This window comes from Sceloporus occidentalis, unplaced genomic scaffold, assembly GCF_023333645.1.
Source record: "Sceloporus occidentalis isolate IW3139 unplaced genomic scaffold, rSceOcc1.0.p SCAF_3, whole genome shotgun sequence".
NCBI lineage: Eukaryota > Metazoa > Chordata > Lepidosauria > Squamata > Phrynosomatidae > Sceloporus > Sceloporus occidentalis.
In genome coordinates this window covers 51,812,321-51,831,564 of record NW_028316983.1, presented here as the reverse complement: position 1 = coordinate 51,831,564, position 19,244 = coordinate 51,812,321, and the positions used below count along the sequence as shown (strand labels likewise).

General features: G+C 42.3%; 1 protein-coding gene across 1 annotated transcript; it reads right to left on the bottom strand.

Moving 5' to 3' along the window:
- Nucleotides 1-6,256: 6,256 nt before the first annotated feature.
- Nucleotides 6,257-18,970, bottom strand: WDR77 (WD repeat domain 77). Its single transcript, XM_089514415.1, has 10 exons — nucleotides 18,751-18,970; nucleotides 17,668-17,853; nucleotides 14,827-14,968; nucleotides 14,695-14,744; nucleotides 13,773-13,843; nucleotides 13,431-13,485; nucleotides 11,265-11,336; nucleotides 11,062-11,170; nucleotides 8,576-8,644; nucleotides 6,257-6,736 (listed from the first exon to the last, which is right to left on the bottom strand). Exons 1-10 carry the CDS (start codon nucleotides 18,944-18,946, stop codon nucleotides 6,574-6,576), a joined length of 1,113 nt encoding a protein of 370 aa, XP_089370541.1. The 5' UTR covers nucleotides 18,947-18,970; the 3' UTR covers nucleotides 6,257-6,573.
- Nucleotides 18,971-19,244: the final 274 nt, after the last annotated feature.

Here is a 19,244-nt window from a genome sequence, read left to right as displayed (position 1 = left end):
TTTCCCCAAATCTATACTTTCTTTAAGAAGAGACAAATGCAAGATGTACACAGTGCTTCAAGAAGTACTTCCAGAATAGCCTTTATCAGAAGATCTTTAACAGCAGGCCTGGATAATGCACAATCAATATCTGCCCCCTTGTGGCTTATCAAAGGAAAACACAGCACATAAAATATACTTACCCACAGTATAGTACCTACCCACACTATTGCATAGTAAGTCAATATGCAAACATTAGTACATATTTTCTAGTGCAAATTTATGCAGCGAAGCAATGGGTTTTTCTAACTACTTTTCACATGCCAGAATGGCCTTGAGCCTCTTTATACAACAACATATTACAAGCTCTCCCATCCTCTCTTCCATTGCTCCCCAGAATGAAAAGATGTGCCCACACCATCTACTGCCCCAAATTACACACTATGTTATTCAAATTTTAATATATTGCATGACTTGGCCAAATGCATTACAGTGGATCCTTGTTATACGCTGGGGTTTGGTTCCAAGATCCCCCGTGTATAACAAAATCCGTGTATGCTCAAGTCCCATTAAGTATAATGACATAGCAAAATGGTGTCCCTAATAAAAAATGGAACATCAAGGTAAATTTATACTTTTTTGGAACATTTTCAAACCGTGTATGCTTAAATCCGTGTATAAAAAATCCGTGTATAAGAAGGGCCGACTGTATAAATAAACAGCAATTGTGGAGCCCCCAAACTGGAATTTCCTCCAGATGGTGTAGTGGTTTAAGTCCTACACTAGGACTCTGGGAGACTGGGGTGAGAATCCTTGTTCCTTATTGTATGACTTTGGGCAAGTCAAACTCTCTCAGCCATGAAGAAATGCAATTGCAAACCTTCTCTGAATAAATTTTGCCAAGAAAATGCTATAAGAGGGTCATTACAATCTGGAGCCAACTTGAAGGCATGTAACAGACTGAGGCCTCACATCTGTTTCCCATTGAAAACCATCCAGTCCAGTCTGCTGAAAATTGGTGTGAGACCCTGCTCTCCACTGGGAGTACCTTCTGTATAGGGGCTCTGTGGGCTGTTTTCAAAATTCAAAGAGCCAGTTTAAGCAGGTTTAACAAGAATGAACAATATAACATGTCATTTGTCCCCTAGCTAGGAAGGAGGAGGGGAAAACCATGGACCCATTCCTTTACTGAACACAACAGGACAACTTCCTCTTCAAATCATGATCTGCAGTGCAAAATCATTTCACAAACAGATGGCCATTCAAACTCTCCTTAAAAGTCTCCATTGAAAAAGAGCCTGCAACTCCCTAAGACAAGCTGTTGTCACTGAAACATGTTTCTACTAAGCTTCAATTAAAATCAGTTTCCTTACAACTTGCTGGCTTTAATAAGTTCTTTGGCTGTATTAAGCCAGCTCTACCTTTTAAAGACAGCTCTCCTGTCTCCCTTTAACTTTCTCCATGTAAGTATATCAGAACTCAGGCAACGATGCATTTTATCACCCTATTTATTCAGCTTGTATGCAGAAAACATCATACACCAAGCAGGCTTAGATTCAGAGGAAGGAGTAAACAGAGGAGGAAGAAGAATCAACAATTTAAGATATACAAGGAACATCATAATATTAGCACAACATAAATTTTGGAACGATTACTAAAGAAAGACAAATATGAAAGTGCAAAGGCAGGTTTAATGTTGAACATTAAGAAAATTAAAATAATGACCACAGAAGACCTACACAAATTCAATACAGACGATGATGAAATTGAAATGAAGACTTCCTATACTTTAGATCAACCATGGATTAGACAAGAAATTGCAGTCAAGAAATCAAGATAACTAGGAATGGGAAGGGCAGCCATGAAAGAACTACACAAGATCCTGAAGTCTACTGCCAAGATCCTGGTCCATGCCCTAGCGGTCTCACGACTTGATTACTGTAACGTCCTCCTGGCTGGGCTTCCTCTTTCTCACCTCCATCCTTTAATCTCTGTCCAGCATTCAGCTGCACGCATTATCACATCCGCCCACCACTCTGACCACATCTCTCCTGTGTTGGCATCCCTTCACTGGCTCCCCCTCCCTTTCCACATTCAGTACAAGCTCCTGTTGTCAACGTTTAAAGCCCTCCATGGGTTGGCCCCTCCATACTTATCAGACCTCCTTTCTCCTCACCTTCCTACTCCGGCCCTCCGTTCTGGTAGTCAAGGTCTGCTGTCCCAGCCCAGGATTTCCTCTGCCCCATCTCGGATTCACCCCTTTTCACTTGCTGCCCCTCACTCCTGGAACCTTCTTCCCCCGCAAGCAAGGGCCATCACTTCTTTAACCAGCTTCAAAACAGAGTTGAAGACCATCCTGTTCAGAGAAGTGTTCCCAGGCATTGCATAATTGTCGCTTGCTATTTGATGTTCTTTTGATGCCTGTTTTATCGAACCTTTTCCTGTATTGCTATGTACTTTATATGTATTAGCCTACTAGCCCCACCACCTTTCCCTTCTCCTTTTATGTCATGTATTTTTAGATTGTAAGCCTGAGGGCAGGGAACCGTCTAATTAAAAAGATTGTATGTACAGCGCTGTGTAAATTTACAGCGCTTTATAAATAAAGGTTAATAATAATAATAATAATAATAATAATAATAATGATAAAGATATACTAAGTAAAGGTGTGACAGCTGAACAGTCAAGAAAGCTGATAGAAAGAAAATCAACTTGTTTGATGTGGTGCTGAAGAAGAGTTCTGTGGATACCATGACCAGCTAAAAGTAATGTGTCCCAGTACAAATCAAATCTGAACTCTCCCTAGAAGCAGGATTGTTGATAAGTGTCTTGGGGATGCCTCATTCAGTTACCAAGTTGACCTGAAGGCTGTTAACAACAAAAGTGTAAATTCAGCTCTCTCAACCCACTCCTTGCAGGACTTGGGCTTCCAGACTCCTCTCCCAAATCGGTAACTTTCCTCATTTGTCAACACCCTTAATGTGTAGCATCCAAAACAAGACAGTACTCTACGTGGCTTTGCCACTGAAGAGCAGTATGGGACATTTACTTCTCACGATCTAGACACTTAGGGCTGGAACAGATGGCCCCAAAGGGGCAGCTTGAAGTCACCCCTGCTGAACACAGATTGGGGCCACAGCAACCACATGCAGCGGCCCAAATCCGCCTTGAACCCAGCCCAAAAAAGAGCAGCAAAGACCTGCTCATTTTTGGGCCATGGAAAAGCTACTCATAGCAGCTGCGCCGCAGCCCCATACCAGCTTCCAGACTCTCTGGCAGCATGTGGCATCTAAACAGCGTGCCGCTGGAACATCTTGAAGCTGCCCGTGTCTGGGTGGCCACCCGACTTCTAGGCATCATTGGAGTGTGCGGCATCTATGATGCCCTGAAAGCATCTTTTAAGGGCTGTCTGTTCCAACCCTAAGTATCTGTTTAATGCAGCCTAAAATGTTGTTAGCATTTTTAGCAACGGTATTGCTCGTGTTCAGTGAGACTTACATTCTTTTCACTCTGACTTCTGCCAATTCAGACCTCCACTACACCTCTCCATATTCACATATTTAATTCTTTGTTATCTAAATGAAAGACATTATGTTGGCAGTGTTACACCAAAACCCACAAGAATGCATCACTGTATTAATTTCACTATATGAATGCAGCAACTTTTTAAAAAATGTGTTGATGTGAAACTGACAGTGCATTGTTGAATATATCCTTTGTGATTCAGAAACTATCAACCTGACTGGCAAAATGGTGCTACAGGGTCACAACAATTGAAGAACAGAATATATGAATCATACTTGACATAACCACTAATCATATAAACACCTTCACAAATGGTAAAACAATTGCAAGGCTAGCTCAGGAAAACACTGGATGATCTGGCAAAAACCCAGGTCAGAAAGAGACCATGCAGATGAACAGGAGGGAGTCACTTGCCTTCCAGGTCACTCTGTGCTGTGCTGCATCCAGTGACCATGTGTCTGAGATCACCCTAAAATGGTTCTTGGTAACTTTTTGTTTGGGAATGTCAATGAACTTTGCAATTTCTCTAAAACATGACAGGACATTTTATGATGAATTGCACATAAGTGCCCCAATTTCACTGTCAATTTGAAGCCTAACCACAACTCCTGTGAAGTGACAATACCTCAAAGTTGTGTTTATGAAAAGATTCAAAGCAAGCATAATAAAGGCAAGACACATATATAAAATCAACCATTTCAAAATTAAAGAGATTTTATTTTAAAAAAATCCCTCCTTCCTATTTGTATGCTGTCATCTCCAATCATTTCATGTATCACAAAGGTCCTGAAGTAGTGTTTGTTTCCAACTAACAAAGACAAAATTTGTCTTCCTTGCTTCCAGATCACAGAAGTTAAAAAAAAAAGCTCCCTCCAACAGTTCTCTTGGTAGTATCAGCTTACAGAACTGTGACATGTCACCATCAGCATGCCCACAATATATCTTCTATTCCAACTTGGAACTTGGGAGTGAATACAGTAATCAAACAAACATATACACACATACAAGTGAAGATGTGTTCTTCCAGTTATTTTTACACATATGAAAAAGCAGCTCTTCATAAGAGAGTAACAGCAAACTAGCCTACCAGTCCAGAAAACTGCTGTGGACACTATCAATACTTGGGATTTTGCCCAGCAATTACACCGATCTACAAACACCAAAGTTTCGGATTCCCTACCGCCAAAAAGGACTGATGGTCACACATTAGGAAAAATAGCTTCTTAATCAGCTGTCTCTACTATAACCTGGGTGAGGAGGGTACACAAAACTCTTAAGATTGTTTTTCACAAGAAGCCCTGTAGGGTTTGAGAATGACCAAACAGTTTGACCCACCTATCCCAATCCTTGTGTACTTTTACCTTAATTTCTACAGTCTAAAAGGAACAATCAAATTAAGGTTTTATGACAGATTAATAAATTCTTCTCCCCATTTCCAAGTTTTTAGTTTAAATAAGACAGCTTCATTCTCAACACTCCCATCCTCAAGTCTCTTTCAGAGTAATAGAAGAAAGGATTAAGAGTGAATGGCCACCTAAAAAAAATACAAGTTGTAGCTTCTCAGTTTCTTAGAACTGACAAGTATAATCTGTCATTCATATGCTACACCCACAAGTCAGGAAAAAGAAGCACAATGTACACCCAGATTTGTAAAATGGGTGAACGCTACAATACAGCTTCACAAAATGACCTCACCTGAATTAGGATGTTAAGAAACGAAATGCTACATTGATGTAGTGGGATATAAGGAATTAGTTCCTCCCCACAAAATGAATTTGCATCCCTCTTTCCTTGAAACAGGTCTCCAAACTTCACAAAAAAATTTTTGCAACTTTTTACAGCTTCACACATGGGGAAGTGCTGGCCAGCAGGAGAGGGGGCTGTACTGTTCAAGAAACACAAAACCAAGGAAACACACAGAACTAGCTGAGCAATTCTCTGATATATCACCAGTACCAATTAGCATTCCATGATGGACATATTGAAGGAATAAGAGCAGCAGTACAGCAGACAAGTATTCTCCGCTGCATACTAGGTGCTTCCCTGACCATAATATACAAAATTGAACCCTTCATATCATAACCATTCTTTGTATATTGACCAAAAAGTAATGTGTCAAGACACTTCCTTCTTCTTGATCAGTGGCTCCCAAACTTTGGTCCTCCACATGTTTTGTACTTAAGCTTCCAGAATTCCTGACTGTTGGTCAAGCTGGTTGAGGCCTTCAGGAACTGAAATCCAAAACACCTGGAGGACAAAAGTATGGGAATCACTGTTCTAGATATTAATTATTTGTACCACAAATCATTGCATCCTTAAGGTAGGGTAGTTTAGATGAAAAATGCCCTCAACAGAAGTGAAGGCAAAAATGTGGCCTGCAACCAGAATGCAACCTAAGGCACATGGAGAGCTCCTCTGACCCATCCCTCCCTGGAGCCATTTTAGGCCCAGGAGAAGCTTATTTTGAAAACAGGTAGTCACTTCCAGGTGTAGGTTCCATGGTTCCATGACCATTAAGAGGTGTAGGGGCATAAAATTCTATTGGGGGGGGGGGAAGCCCTGAGGGTCCCCGATCCTCACAACTGTTTGCTTCTGCTCTAAAACTATATATGAAACCATGCTAACAGACTGGCATTTACCATTTTAGCACAGATCTTCTTAGCTGGATTCATCTGCTCCTTTGGCTAAATTACTTATGTCTCTTAAGTCATAAATGTAATTCCAATTAAAAACTATCAGATAAACCCAGTAATTACTGCAATGTTTTAGTCCACATTTATTTAGACAAAGGTCCTCTACAACTCTGGCATTTTTGGAAAGTGTAAGAAAACTAAAAATAAAACAAAGTGTATTCTTTGCCAATTCATATTGTTTTGTATTACCTAATTTAAAACCTGTTGCCCAGACAATCTGACTGGCTGCAACACATGGATGGTGTGAAGCTAGTACTCCTCTAACATGAACCTATTACTGGACCACTGTTCTTGAAAACAATGGCTACATTTAACTCCAAGACTCAAGAACAACAGGATGCTATTCCAGGAGGAACCCAAAAGTGAACATATCAAATTATGCAGTTATGTTGTTGTTTTTTCCTGAAGGATGGTTATTCTGCGTTGGAACAGTGTGATGTAGAACCTGATGGTCCCATCCAACTGTGGTCAGTGAGCTTTTGTTCAGTGGTGACCATGATAAGCCCTTCACAAAGTCTCGATGGGAGCGGTTTCTAAAACTGGGGAAGATATGAAACAATGAGCTGTTATTTGATGAACACAGTCTTAAGCAGTGAATTAGTCTTCTTACATGATAGTTATGTGCAAATTATTAAATATAAATGCAAGATGACTCAATATACAATTAGATTAGAGTAGTGTTCCCAAGCTTAGTACTCTTAAGTTGTCCTAGACTACAATTCCCATTAAATCCATGCAGCATGGTAATGGGGATAATAGCCCACTGAGATGTGACACATCTGAAGGGCACAGGGTGGGAAAGGGCTAGTTTACAAATTCAAATGGTGCTTCTTTTAGAATGATCTACTGGCTAAACCTTCACATCTGCAGGTTGAAGGACCAAGGAAAGGTATTCTTTGCTGCACAAACCTCCTTGGTGCAAAGGACAGTTTCTGCTTTTCTTCTCTTTTTGCACACAGTATGGCCAACAGATAGAAAAGCCAATGTGTATGAAGTAGCTAAACTACCTCCCTTCATATATTCTATCACACATACAAAGGAAAAGAATTTGCAAAGTACTGTATCAGCAAGAATTATTCATTCATCCATAACTGGCAATGTAATAAACAAGCATAGACAATTATGTTTGATGTGGAAAAAATGTACAGGAAGAGGTTTTGCTCCCTCTCTTAATGCTAAAACTCACCCTCTATCTACACTATAGAGTTCCAGCAGTTCAATATCACCTCAATTGTCCTGGCTCCATCTTACAGTATCTTGGGATGTGTAGTTTGTTGAGATACTCAGAAGCTCTCTAGCAGACAATTGTGACATCCTCTCCAAAGTATAAATCCTAGGATTCTATAGGATGGAGCATTGAAGTTATCAAACTAATGTAACTGTGTAGTGTAGATCCCCACCCCCATCAGAGTCACTGAATGAATGAATGAATGAAACTTTATTTTTATACCGCTGTTCCTGTGATCACAGCGGTTTACAACATATGATAAAATACAAAATACATCGCATAAAATCCCCCATATTAAAAACAATACAGAACAGCATTAAAATCCATCATTCATTCCTAGTAATTAAAACCAATTAAAAAATCAATAAAACAATCCAAAATACGATCGCACAGTATACATACAATATACAGGAGAGAATGGCAGTCAGGACATGTGGGGGAAGGCTTGGCGAAATAGGTGAGTCTTAAGATTTTTCTTGAAAGACTCGAGGGAGGAGGCTGAGCGGAGCTCAGCAGGGAGAGAGTTCCAAGACTGCGGGGCAACAGCAGAGAAAGCCCTTTGCGCAGTTGCAGCATATCTCATCTTAGGAATCAAACAAAAAGGCAGAAGATTCACAGAAAAAAGGAAGTACAGTGGTGCCTCGGGTTACGAAATTAATTCGTTCCGCGGCGCCGTTCGTAACCCGATACATTTCGCAACCCGAAAAGGCTTTCCGTTAGCGCTGGAAGCCTATAGCATTTGAATTTCGCGCCGAAATTAATTTCGTAACCCGAAAAATATTTCGTAACCCGGAACAGTTTTTTCCAATCCAACTTTTTCGTATCCCGGAAATTTCGTAACGCGGTCATTTCGTATCCCGAGGCACCACTGTACTTTGCACACTGCATAAGCAAACTGTGGAACATCACTACTGCAGTCTATTGTAACACTTAGTAAGTATCAAAATGATAATGTCTGTCCCTGCAGGGAATAAAGAAAGCCCTCTAGCTAGAGGGCTTTTTTTTATTCCTTGCATGGACAGACATTATCATTTTGATACTAAGTATGCCAAGATGATAGCTAGCAGAATGAAATTTTAACACTGCCGAGGGAAAAAAAAAACTCCCAAGGAGTGCAGAACAGGAATTCATTAAAATGTTTTGTACTCACACTTCTGAAAAGCTAGAGTCAAGAACAACTACTGTGCAGTCTTCACTGATGGAAGCCAAAAGAAGTGAACTAGAGGGGAAATAAAAATATAGGTTAACTCATGTGGCTTGTTTAGTTTCTATAGACCAGTGGTACCCAAACTTTTTTCAGCTACCACCCCCTTTCCTCTTGTGTGACAACCACAGCACTCCTTCCTCCACATGTGTATTTCTTGATATTAGGTCTACTATTCCATTACAAATTCAAAACAACCAATCTTAGGCTTGAGACAGACCGGGGGGGGGGGGGGGGGGGCAATCCTCTGGTCAAAATTAGGGCTCAGGAACGCGCAGCACTTGCATGCTCTCGAACCCTAACACGGAGCAGCGGAGCCATCATGGTGGCCTCCAGTCCACACAGGAGCCACCATGATGCGGCACTGCGTCCGTACATCGGGGCGCTATGCCTACATCATTGACGTGACACAGTGTGCTAATGTCACTGATGGTGGTGCCTGTGCGCACCCAAAAAGCAGAGGTAGCCCACACGGTTTGGTTGCTGTGGGCTCCCTCAGAAGGAAAAATGGGCAGCTCCAGACCGCCCTTTTCAGGCGATCTGTCAAGCACCTTAGCCTCTGTTCCCTTTGCACCCGGTCACCTTTGGAGCAGCTGACTGAGCAGTGACTGAGCAGCTTGCCTGAGCTAGCCTTGTGGCCAAGGCCAGCTCAACCAAGAGGCATCTTGGTTTTCTGCTCAACTGGCTGCTTGGTCAGTGCTCCATTTGCACCTCATCACTCAGGGAACAGAAACTGAGGAGCTGGCTGACCAGCATCTGAGAAGCCTCTCGCCCATGCCACCCTTCTGGAAATGGCCAGTGTGGGCAAGAGGCCTCTTGGTCACTGCTCAGCCAGCTGCTCAGCCAGCTGCTCCCAAGATGAGCAGGTGCAAAGTGAGAAGCTTCTCCCTCTCAATCCTCCTTTGTTGAGGCAGAGCCAATTTATGTGTTGGGAGTTTACAGAGGCCACATAATCTGGACTGAAGACTGGTATGAACGGGGAGAAATTTCAGATGTAGGAGTGCCACTCCAAGTTGAAGGAATCTTTCAAGAATTGACCCTGGATGCTCCTCCTTCTTGTTCCCCAGAAACATGTCTTCCCCAAACAGCTTCAAGTGTTTTCCCCAAACATATACACTAATATTGTTTCTTCTGTTAAACTCTTCTCTCAGCCTGTCAGCAGAAGCAGGAATGCAGCTCCAACTTGCCAAGTCCTAGCAAAGTTCACAAAGCTTAAGTAGGATCCCAAATTCAAAAGTTCCTTTTTTGCTGCTGCTTCTTTCCTGCTGCCACATGCTCTAACTCCTTGCTTCAGTCTATCAATCTGTCCCAAAGTGGCAGTGCTCTGAGCTACAGAAGTGATGCCCTTTGCCCAAGCATCGCAAGTTTCCTAACTGCCACCACCAGTACTAGTGAAAGATGTCGCTAAGAGAGTGAGCTCACACAGGCAGGAGACACCACCACACAAAACAATCAGTGAGACTGTGCAATGGTTTTAAGGAATCCCAGGTTTCATGCAACCCTCATCCCCACCATGGTCCTAATGACCAATGGCTTCCCTTGTCTTTCTTGCACACCTATACTTTGACTGAAGGCTTTCCTGCTGCCCCCCCCACCACCCCCTTGGATCTTTCCATTGCCCACTGGTTGGGTGCACCGCCCAGTTTGAGAATCACTGCTATAGACCATGAAATCACACCACTACCACTACACACATGAAACTGACATTTCTTCTGACTCCAATGTTTTCTTCTTTTTTTGGTATCTAGAACTTTACAAGAAGATTTAAGCAAAAAGGGGATGCCAACAAGCAGAGAGATTCAAAATTCTAATTTTGGTACTGGGAGAAAAAAGCAAGGATAAATGTGCACATCTATATTTATGTCTGCTACAGGAAAGAGTAAGAGATTGGTCAAAAGCCAAAAACATCAATGAGAGCTTTGAGATGGCTTGAGGGAAAGAAAGTGGTGGCACTATGGATTCCTTTGGTGATGAAATGAGAAGCAGCAGACGAGAAAGCAGCACAAGGAAAGCAGCAGCAGAGAAGAGACTGCTGCAGGCATCTTTCAGGTGGCATGCCAGAAGGAAGCAAGGTCACCAGTGCATAAAATGGAAACTGAAGCATTATTCAAAGAGGCACTGGTAAAAGCCAACTCTAAATGAAATATTGGATTTGTAGTTTAGGTAGGGGTATTGAAAATTCTTAGCCAGAGAGCTCTAGTGCCTCACCAAACTATAAATTATAATTATAAATTATTATTATTATTATTATTATTATTATTATTATTAAGCCCAGGACTCCACAGGATGTTGCCACAGCAGTTAAAGTAGAATTACAGTACTACACTTGTGTAGTAGGAAAGGCCCCGGCTATGGCAGCACTATTCCATAATGCTGAATTGTGCATTCACAAATGTATACAGGTCAACTATTACTGATGTTATGAAGCATACCTATGGGCAGAAAAAGCAAATCCTGTGATGCTTCGAGAGTGCACAGGTGAGCTAAGGACAGAGTCTGCATTCTTCGTGTCCACAAGAGCAACTCTCCCACTTTCATCACCTTCAAAACAACAACAGGGGAATAGTGTTACTGAAAAAGCATGACTATTTCCTTACAATATTTAGACTACAAGAATAAAGAGAAGAATCCTTACCCAAGACAAATGTGTCACTTTGATGTGGATGCCACATCAGTGAGGTAGGAAGGTTGCTAGAGGCACTGTAGGCTGTTGGGGTAGGGTAGAGGTGAGAGAAGAACATTAGCCAGGTTCAAGTCTGTTTCTGGTTTATTCACCAGGAAAGCTAATTGACTATTAAATAATGTTTAAAAGATAGAGAGAACAGTACTCATATACAGACAGACAGGTTTAGAAGCTACAGAAGCTATCCACTGAAATATATACAAACAGAAAAGCTCTGAATCCTTTAATACGAGAACCTTTTGGCTAGGCCTGCTGATAAGCTTTGCTGAGCTTTAGGACAAGTCAACCAAGGAGAAAAAGACGACCTGCATGTTAAATGTATTCAGATCCTTTCTGACTTGTTAAAGATTCCTCTTGATATCAACATCTGTTGTTGTGCACCTTCAAGTCATTGTTTTACTTATGGCGACCCTATCATGGGTTTTTCATGGCAAGATTCATTCAGAGGTTTGCCATTGCCTTTGCCTGAGAGCATATGACTTGTCCAAGGTCACCCAGTGGGTTTCATGGCCAAGCAGGAATTGAACCCTGAATTTTAGAGTCACAGTGTAATACTCAAACCACTATGCCATGCTGGGTCCTGATATCAAACTGCCTCTCCCTAATTCTTATGCCAGTATTGGGATTTTACACTGAAGAATCTGCTAGTTCCCACAGAATGCTTCACTTCAAGTGTGGACAAAGTGTAGCACACTGGAAACCAAAGTTCTGTCTCTGAAGCCTGCCTGTGCCCCTAGATCTTTCTAGTATTTTCCACAAAATTCTGGGTAATTTTCCATCATATAAACTGCTCAAATTTGCCTCCATGACCCTCCCCTCCACGTACCCGAAAACAGCAATAATAATAATAATAATAATAGACTTAAAATAACATTGGAAATGATGTGACATCACTCCTGGTTGTGGTAATGATTTGTTGTTATGACTGTGTGCCTTCAAGTCATTTCTAACTTATGACAACCCAAAGGCAGACCTATGATTGGGCTTTCTTGGCAAGTTTCTTCAGAGGGGGCTTGCCATTGCCATCCTCTGAAGCTGAGAGAGTGTGGCTTGCCCAAGGTCACCCAGTGGGTTTTTATGCTTGAGCTGGGATTTGAACCTTGGCCTCTAAAGTCATAGTTCAACACTAAACCACTACACCATGCTGACTCTCCTGCCGGAGGGTACAGGGTGAAAAATAATCCCTGCCCTTTCTACAGTTACCTACCCCTTCTTAAGTAATGAATACTTCATTCATAACAATGCTTCTGATACGTATTTCCTTGAGAAAGGCTATGTAATTTAGGATGCAGTATATGAGCTGCAGCACTGAACTTTGCAGAGGACATTTTGACTGCTATGATAAAACAGTGGGAAGTTAACTGTTCTTCCAAGGCACTGTTCAACCACTGGAGTCTAGTGCAAACAGCATCCCTGGTTCGATCAGAACACACAGAAAGCTTGCAACTGCCTATGTCTCAAACCATCATTAAACAGCCTAAATCCTGCTGTTAATCCTAACTACAGTAGGGCCACTGAATCAATCGGATTTACTTACTGGTTGACTCACCATTGGTTGAATGGCTCTACCATAGTTAGGACTAATTAAAAGGATGCCAACCTATGAGTGTTTTGTTCAAGCTAAGATCAAGGCGAACCACTGATATTCAAATCATGATGCGAAGTAAGTTTGCAAACCATGATCATGGGCAATCCTGCTTAGGCTTAGCTACTGTTAGCACTACTTTGTACAAACTTAACACATACCTCTGGTTAAAGGAACCAGGATAGAATTCACATATGGGAGGAGATGGCATATGTAAACACACAGCATATTCCTTATTGTTCAGTAATTTTTTTACATTGTGGGAATTGCATTCCAGGTTTCTAGAATGTATGGTTATAGAAGTGGCTCTGGTAGAGACAGGAATTTTCCTACATTTTTGACCTTCACAATGAAAATATATGAGATCGCTATCTGGCAACATGATCCAGGCCATTGATATTTCATCCTTTAGTCATAGGGGGCTCCCAAGGGATGCAAATCAAAAATTTCTGCTGGCAGCACACCCCTCCCCCTTTCTATTCTACTTAAACCATAGAAAATGCAAATAAATAATTTGGCATTAAAATGCATACCTATCCGAGTAGCTGGTTTGGGCAATCTTGTATCCCATAGTAAAATCCTACCATCCTAAAAGTAATTTTTTAAAAAAGTTAATGATAATGAGTTAATAATAAAGTTAACAACAAAGCAGTTTTAAAAGGAAACATGACTATAATAATTAGTAACAACACACCATGGTAGCAACTGTAAAAAATAATATTTCTTGTTTTGTCAGGTTTCTCCCCTTCTTCCCTGGTACTATGATAATACGAAAATATGATCTTTGTAATTATAATGGCAAAAAACAGTCAGTCAAATCATTTTGTTTTCAAAATGCTTAAGCTATATCTGAATCCACAAGAAGCTGGCTTTACCTCAGCACAGGACAGGAAGACTGTATCTTTCCCAGGGCAGGAGGCCACACATGTCACTTGACCAGTGTGAGCTACACAGAATTAAATGAAAAGCACAGTAAAACACATTAACATGGACTTGTGTAGAAGGTGAATCCAGTGCAGATTTTTTTTTTTGGGGGGGGGGGGGGAGAAAGCAACAATGTACAAGCATGGGAACCCTTTTACTCACATGTAACATTTTAAACTTGACAACTTTCCTTAAGGGGGGAGAAGAACAGGAACACTGCCTAAGGGGGAATTCTCAGGGAATTTGATAATTGTGAATACAGATACAAACTGATCTAACCCAGAATCCATAGACACCAAACATGTGGGTCAGACTATTTATTCTAAATCTGCCTTCTTAAAGAATAAAGACTTACTCCAAAAAAACAACATGCAGTTTGTAATTTAAAAACAAATTATAACAACTTAAATAAATATATAACAAACTAAATCCTGTCCTAACTGGTGATGGTTTGGGTATAGAGATGAAGTCTCGTGATCTTTAATATAGCAGGAAGAGACTGTTAACCTCACTCAGAGGAGATTGTTACTCTCACTGAGACTGAGGAGACTGTTACAAATCTTGAGAGAGAGTCTGCTGAACAGTCTCCAAGAGTGAGTGTCCAAAGTCACATGGTTTGTTAGAATGAGAAAGGGAAGTTCCTAAGGAGAATGCAATGCATAAATTTTTCAACAGAAACAACAACAAATGGCCCTGAATTTTGCTAGCCCTTGGTGAGTGACTCTTTCCCTTCTATATCACCTCCTCTTAAAAGATTCTTATGAGGATCACAGGAGGGAAAGTTATACACAAACTAAGCAACCCCAACTTACCCAGAAAGAATGGGGAAATTAAACAATTTTATAAAGGAAATAAATTAAGCTTAGCACTCACCTCTATAGGTGTTGAGCACTGTTTCTTGAGGGATGTCCCAGATCTTCACACTAGACATAAAATCCAGATTAAGTTTAAAAAGAATTGATATTTTTTACTTAAAGCAGGAAAGCAGCACCACAAAGTGGTCACCTGAAATCTTTGCTGCCAGTGATGGCTTGCGTGCTGTTGGCGAGGACATTCACTGTCGTCACAATGTTGTCATGCTCGTACTTACAAAATTTGTTCACTATCAAGGTCTCATTTTCATCTAGCTCCCAGAGTTCCAGAGCACCTGGATGACAGGGGAAAACAAAATCCGCATGACTTTTATGGAAGCTATACTCCCAGAAGATGCGGCCTCCATTACTTTAATTTTTAAATCTACATTAAGGGCCTTTGCTTGCATCTTGAACAAGATTATACACATGTCCCAATTATATCACAAATCCCATAGCACAAATTCCTTTAAAGTGTCACTGTTTGTTCTGAACAGGCTTGGATCCAGAAGAGGCTTCAGCTCATGAAAGAGGTGGTGGGGGGAGTCAATGATGATCTCTTTTCTTGCAGCAAAATCCACCAATATACTGGGTGGTCTTCCAACTTTCCATAGCAGCATTTCAGGGGACTGCAGAACAAAGGGGAAATCAGCAAAAAACTGATTTCGGTGCATTCCTTAAATGGAAATCCCCCACTCTGTGAATGAAACTCAGTTCATGGGATTTGATTTATTGAGTCTGCTTTACAGCAGTTTATACCTTGCATGTTCTCACTGAATGAAAACATTTATTCCAGGCTTTCAGCTCTTCCAACATTTCACCCTATGCTATTTTGTTACAGGACAAGTTAAAAATGGAAGAAATCTTGAGATTTCCAGATGCATGCTCCTTATTGTTCTTGGAAGCAGCTGCCATTACTATAATCAGTGTTTGAAAATTGAAGTAATATGGCCAGTGATCTAAAAGTTTTGCAAAGCTTGACCATAACTATGCAAATAGAGAACAAGTAAAAAGGAACAAAAGGTCTGGCATAATGGTAGAACAAACGACTCAGTTAATGCTGGCTTTCAGAAAGAATCTTTTTTTTATGAATGCTTTTGGGCATAAATGGCTGCTGACCAGACAGGAGACTTAACTCTTCAGACTGCTTACAAAACGTTTACTGGAACTAAATCGAACATACTTATAGCACAGAGCAGATATATTCTGCCGGGGGGGGGGGGGGGGGGACAGACAGACAAGAAGCGGCTGTAATGAATTCCTCAAATTCTCCAGTGAGCACTTTGTGTTCAAGTTTTCAGGGACTCAGTCTGAGTGCCTCAGAGAACTGTGTTAATTTAGATTGTTATAATGAGACGTTACGTGATAAAAGAAAAAAGACAAGACAGATATCCCTACATTTTGAAAGAAGCCTTGAAGCTAAAAAGTTTTTACTTAACGTAAGGCTTACCTGACCTGGTTGTTTCATATCACATCTCTATATTGCTAGTTCTAAATAAAGAGTTTGCTGAAATGTTTAAGAATTCTTTATTATGGTAGGACCCTATCTCTATTTTGACCATATTATTTCTGCCTATGGTACTATAGTGTTTGTTAAAGTAGTACAGCAGAATGATCTGTAGACTAGATCATCCCCAGACTGCCATGCCCAAATTCTCCAATGGTGACATGAGCCCATGGGCAGATTGATGCAGGTGTGCACATAGTTGCAACCCACTGAATACTCTGGGGCTTGAGTATCAATACTTTTCCTATTGCGGGGGGGGGGGGGGGGGGCATGGACCTGAACCTCTGCAGATGGGAAGGATCCACTGCAATGTGCTGGAGCAAACCTAACTGAGATATACCCTGTAGTGCCAAACAAAGATTGGGGATTATGAGCTTAAAGGGGTCTGCTTGAGGTAATACACTTCCCACTCTCCTTCCATATAGCCAGAGAGCAAAACAAAGAAAATGTTATTTTACCTGACCCTTAGCCTGTTATGTATCAACCTGGGGCTTTGGTTTAAAAAAACACCTGTTAAATAAACAAACCAAAATCCCATGGTTTGTAGCCAGCTTGTTCAGCAGCTGACTAAATTTTATCTTACTGTATATCAAAGTGAAACAGAATTCTGGTTTACTCCTCTGCCAGACACAGAGGAATAGGAGTACACAAACCCAAGGCTTTGCTTGGGATCCTTTATGCTCATTAACATAGGGCAAAATAATTATTTAATGGTACCAACAAGTAAGTTGCAAATAAATATATCAAGAATGAGATGTATTTGGCAAAAACAACAAAGTATGATTCACCACATATCCTCATCCATTTGGACATTTTCTCTTTAGACTACAACTCCCAACAGCCCTAATTAGTAAAGCCAATGGTGAAGGATGCTGCAGTCCAGCAACATCTAGCAGGGCACATGTTACTCACTGCTGGCCCATGAATATGTATGCATGTAAACATCTTCTAGACCAGCAGACACCAGATATGGCTGCCCATAATGATTCCCAGCAGATGAACAGATAGAGCAACAAAACCCATAAATATGACCAAACTGTTCTCCTGACACGTTTTCTGTATCTCTTGGCAGCCCCATCCCAAAACGTCACCATTAAAAAACGGAAACCTCCCATCCTATTCTCATCTCGTCTGCCGACTCGCAATATTTTAACCAGTCATGTCCCAGAGATCTTCTGAAATCTGAAGTGAGGCAGGTGGTGGTGAGGTCTCATCACAAGGCTAAAGTCAGCCAAGAGGATGCACAGAACTGCTCAGAAAAGTGTGGCATCATTGACTGCTTGACAGAATCAGACAAAGAATACAAGAAATGGAAAGTCAAAAGTACTTTTCACTTTCAAAACCAGCTTGTTTCTCTGGAGTTGGGGAGTCGGGACTGCCTCACAAAAGAAAGCAAAGCTGCATGAAACCATATACTATTTATCTCCATGGGATCCTGGCCATTACTAAGAAACTGTAAGACATTTCACAGGGCTCTTGGATGCTCACCTGAATCTGAAGCCACCAAGATGCCTTTATCTGCAACCCATTTCAGATCTGCGATTCCTGCTTCCGTTTGGACTCCAGCAGAGCAAAAGCCTTCATTGGGAGCTTTAGATGGATCCTTGAACACCCAAATGGAGCCCACCCAGCAACGTCCGCTCAGACTGGATGCTCCCAGGAGCAAGGAACCATCTGCGGAGGAGGATAATTATGCAACACACATATGCATTTCATTATGAATAAGCAAGCAGGTCTCCGAAATTTAGCATTAAGTGACATGCAACTCCTGGTTATTTAAGTGTTAAAGCTGAATTCTACTACAATTCCCATCATCTTTGACCACCGGAAACAACAACGTTGGGAGGCAACCAGTTTGGGAAACGCTGACCTAGAGCACATCTTTCGGCATTCCTTGAACGCCCTGAAGATTCATGGAAAGCTAAGAATAAGAAAGCGTGTGCCTAAGTCTCTCTGTGTGGATATAGACAGGTATTTCTATCAGGCACATAGACTGTTCCTTCCCTTTCACTCTGGACTGTTTCTGCTCGGCGCAAGAGAGAAATGACTGCCAGGGAAATCCGAAAGGGCTGCTATGGCATTACCTGAGTGCCCTGTGAATAAGTCGCCCTGGAGTTTGTGGGCCACTCTTTGGGCATGGTGTATATATATGAGCATAAGTCGGCCTCATGCATAAGCCGAGGGCACTTTCGGGGGCAAAAGCGTGGCTCTTGATACGGAGAAGTCGAGGGTCAAACTCAAAGGATCCGAAGGGAGGGAGGGAGGGAGGGAGGAAAGAGACCCCTTCGCCCCCTCCTTCCCAAGGGCCAGTCTGGGCATCCACTGAGGCTGCCAGGGGCAGACGAGAAGCCAGGCAAATGGCTGCTAGATGGATCAAGCCAGAACTGCCCCTGGAAGCCCAGATGGCCAGACTGAGGCTCTGGTACTTTGGCCTCTCCACCAGGAGGAAGGAACCATCATGCTGGGGAAGGAAGGCCACAGCAAACCCCATCTCCCAGGATTCCATAGCAAAGAGAGAAAGCGGGGCCACAGCGGGCCATTCCCCCAAGGAAAGGGGAAGAGGCGGGGTACCTGTCCGGTAGTGGGCCCCATCCAGGTGCCGCTCCATGCAGGCGGGGGCGTTGGGAGGGATGCTCCACTCGGAGCCGGAGTCTCCCTCTCCAGCCGACGGAGGCTGCAACGAAGCTGCCGCCGCCGCCGCTGCTGCTGCTTCCTTCTCCTGCTGCTGCTGCTCTTCCTCCTTTTGCAGCTCCTTCGCTTTCTCCATGCCTCCAGCGGCGCCAGAAGACAAGCAGCTCAGCGCGCGCACGTGCTCCCAGCGCCGCCCCGCCCTCTCTTCCTCTTCTCGCGAGAACCTCCCAGACTCTCTCTTCTCCTCCTCTTCCCCCTCCGGAACGAGAATTTCGAACGGGAACTGGCTTTTTCTCGCGAGATCTTCTCCCTCGCCCCCCCCCCCCCCCATTTCCACAGCATTTATGTGAACCTTGTGCCCTATGAAAAGGACAAGGACGAGTTTGTTGTTGTCATGTGTGTCAGTTCCAAGTCATTCCCTCGACTTAGAGCGG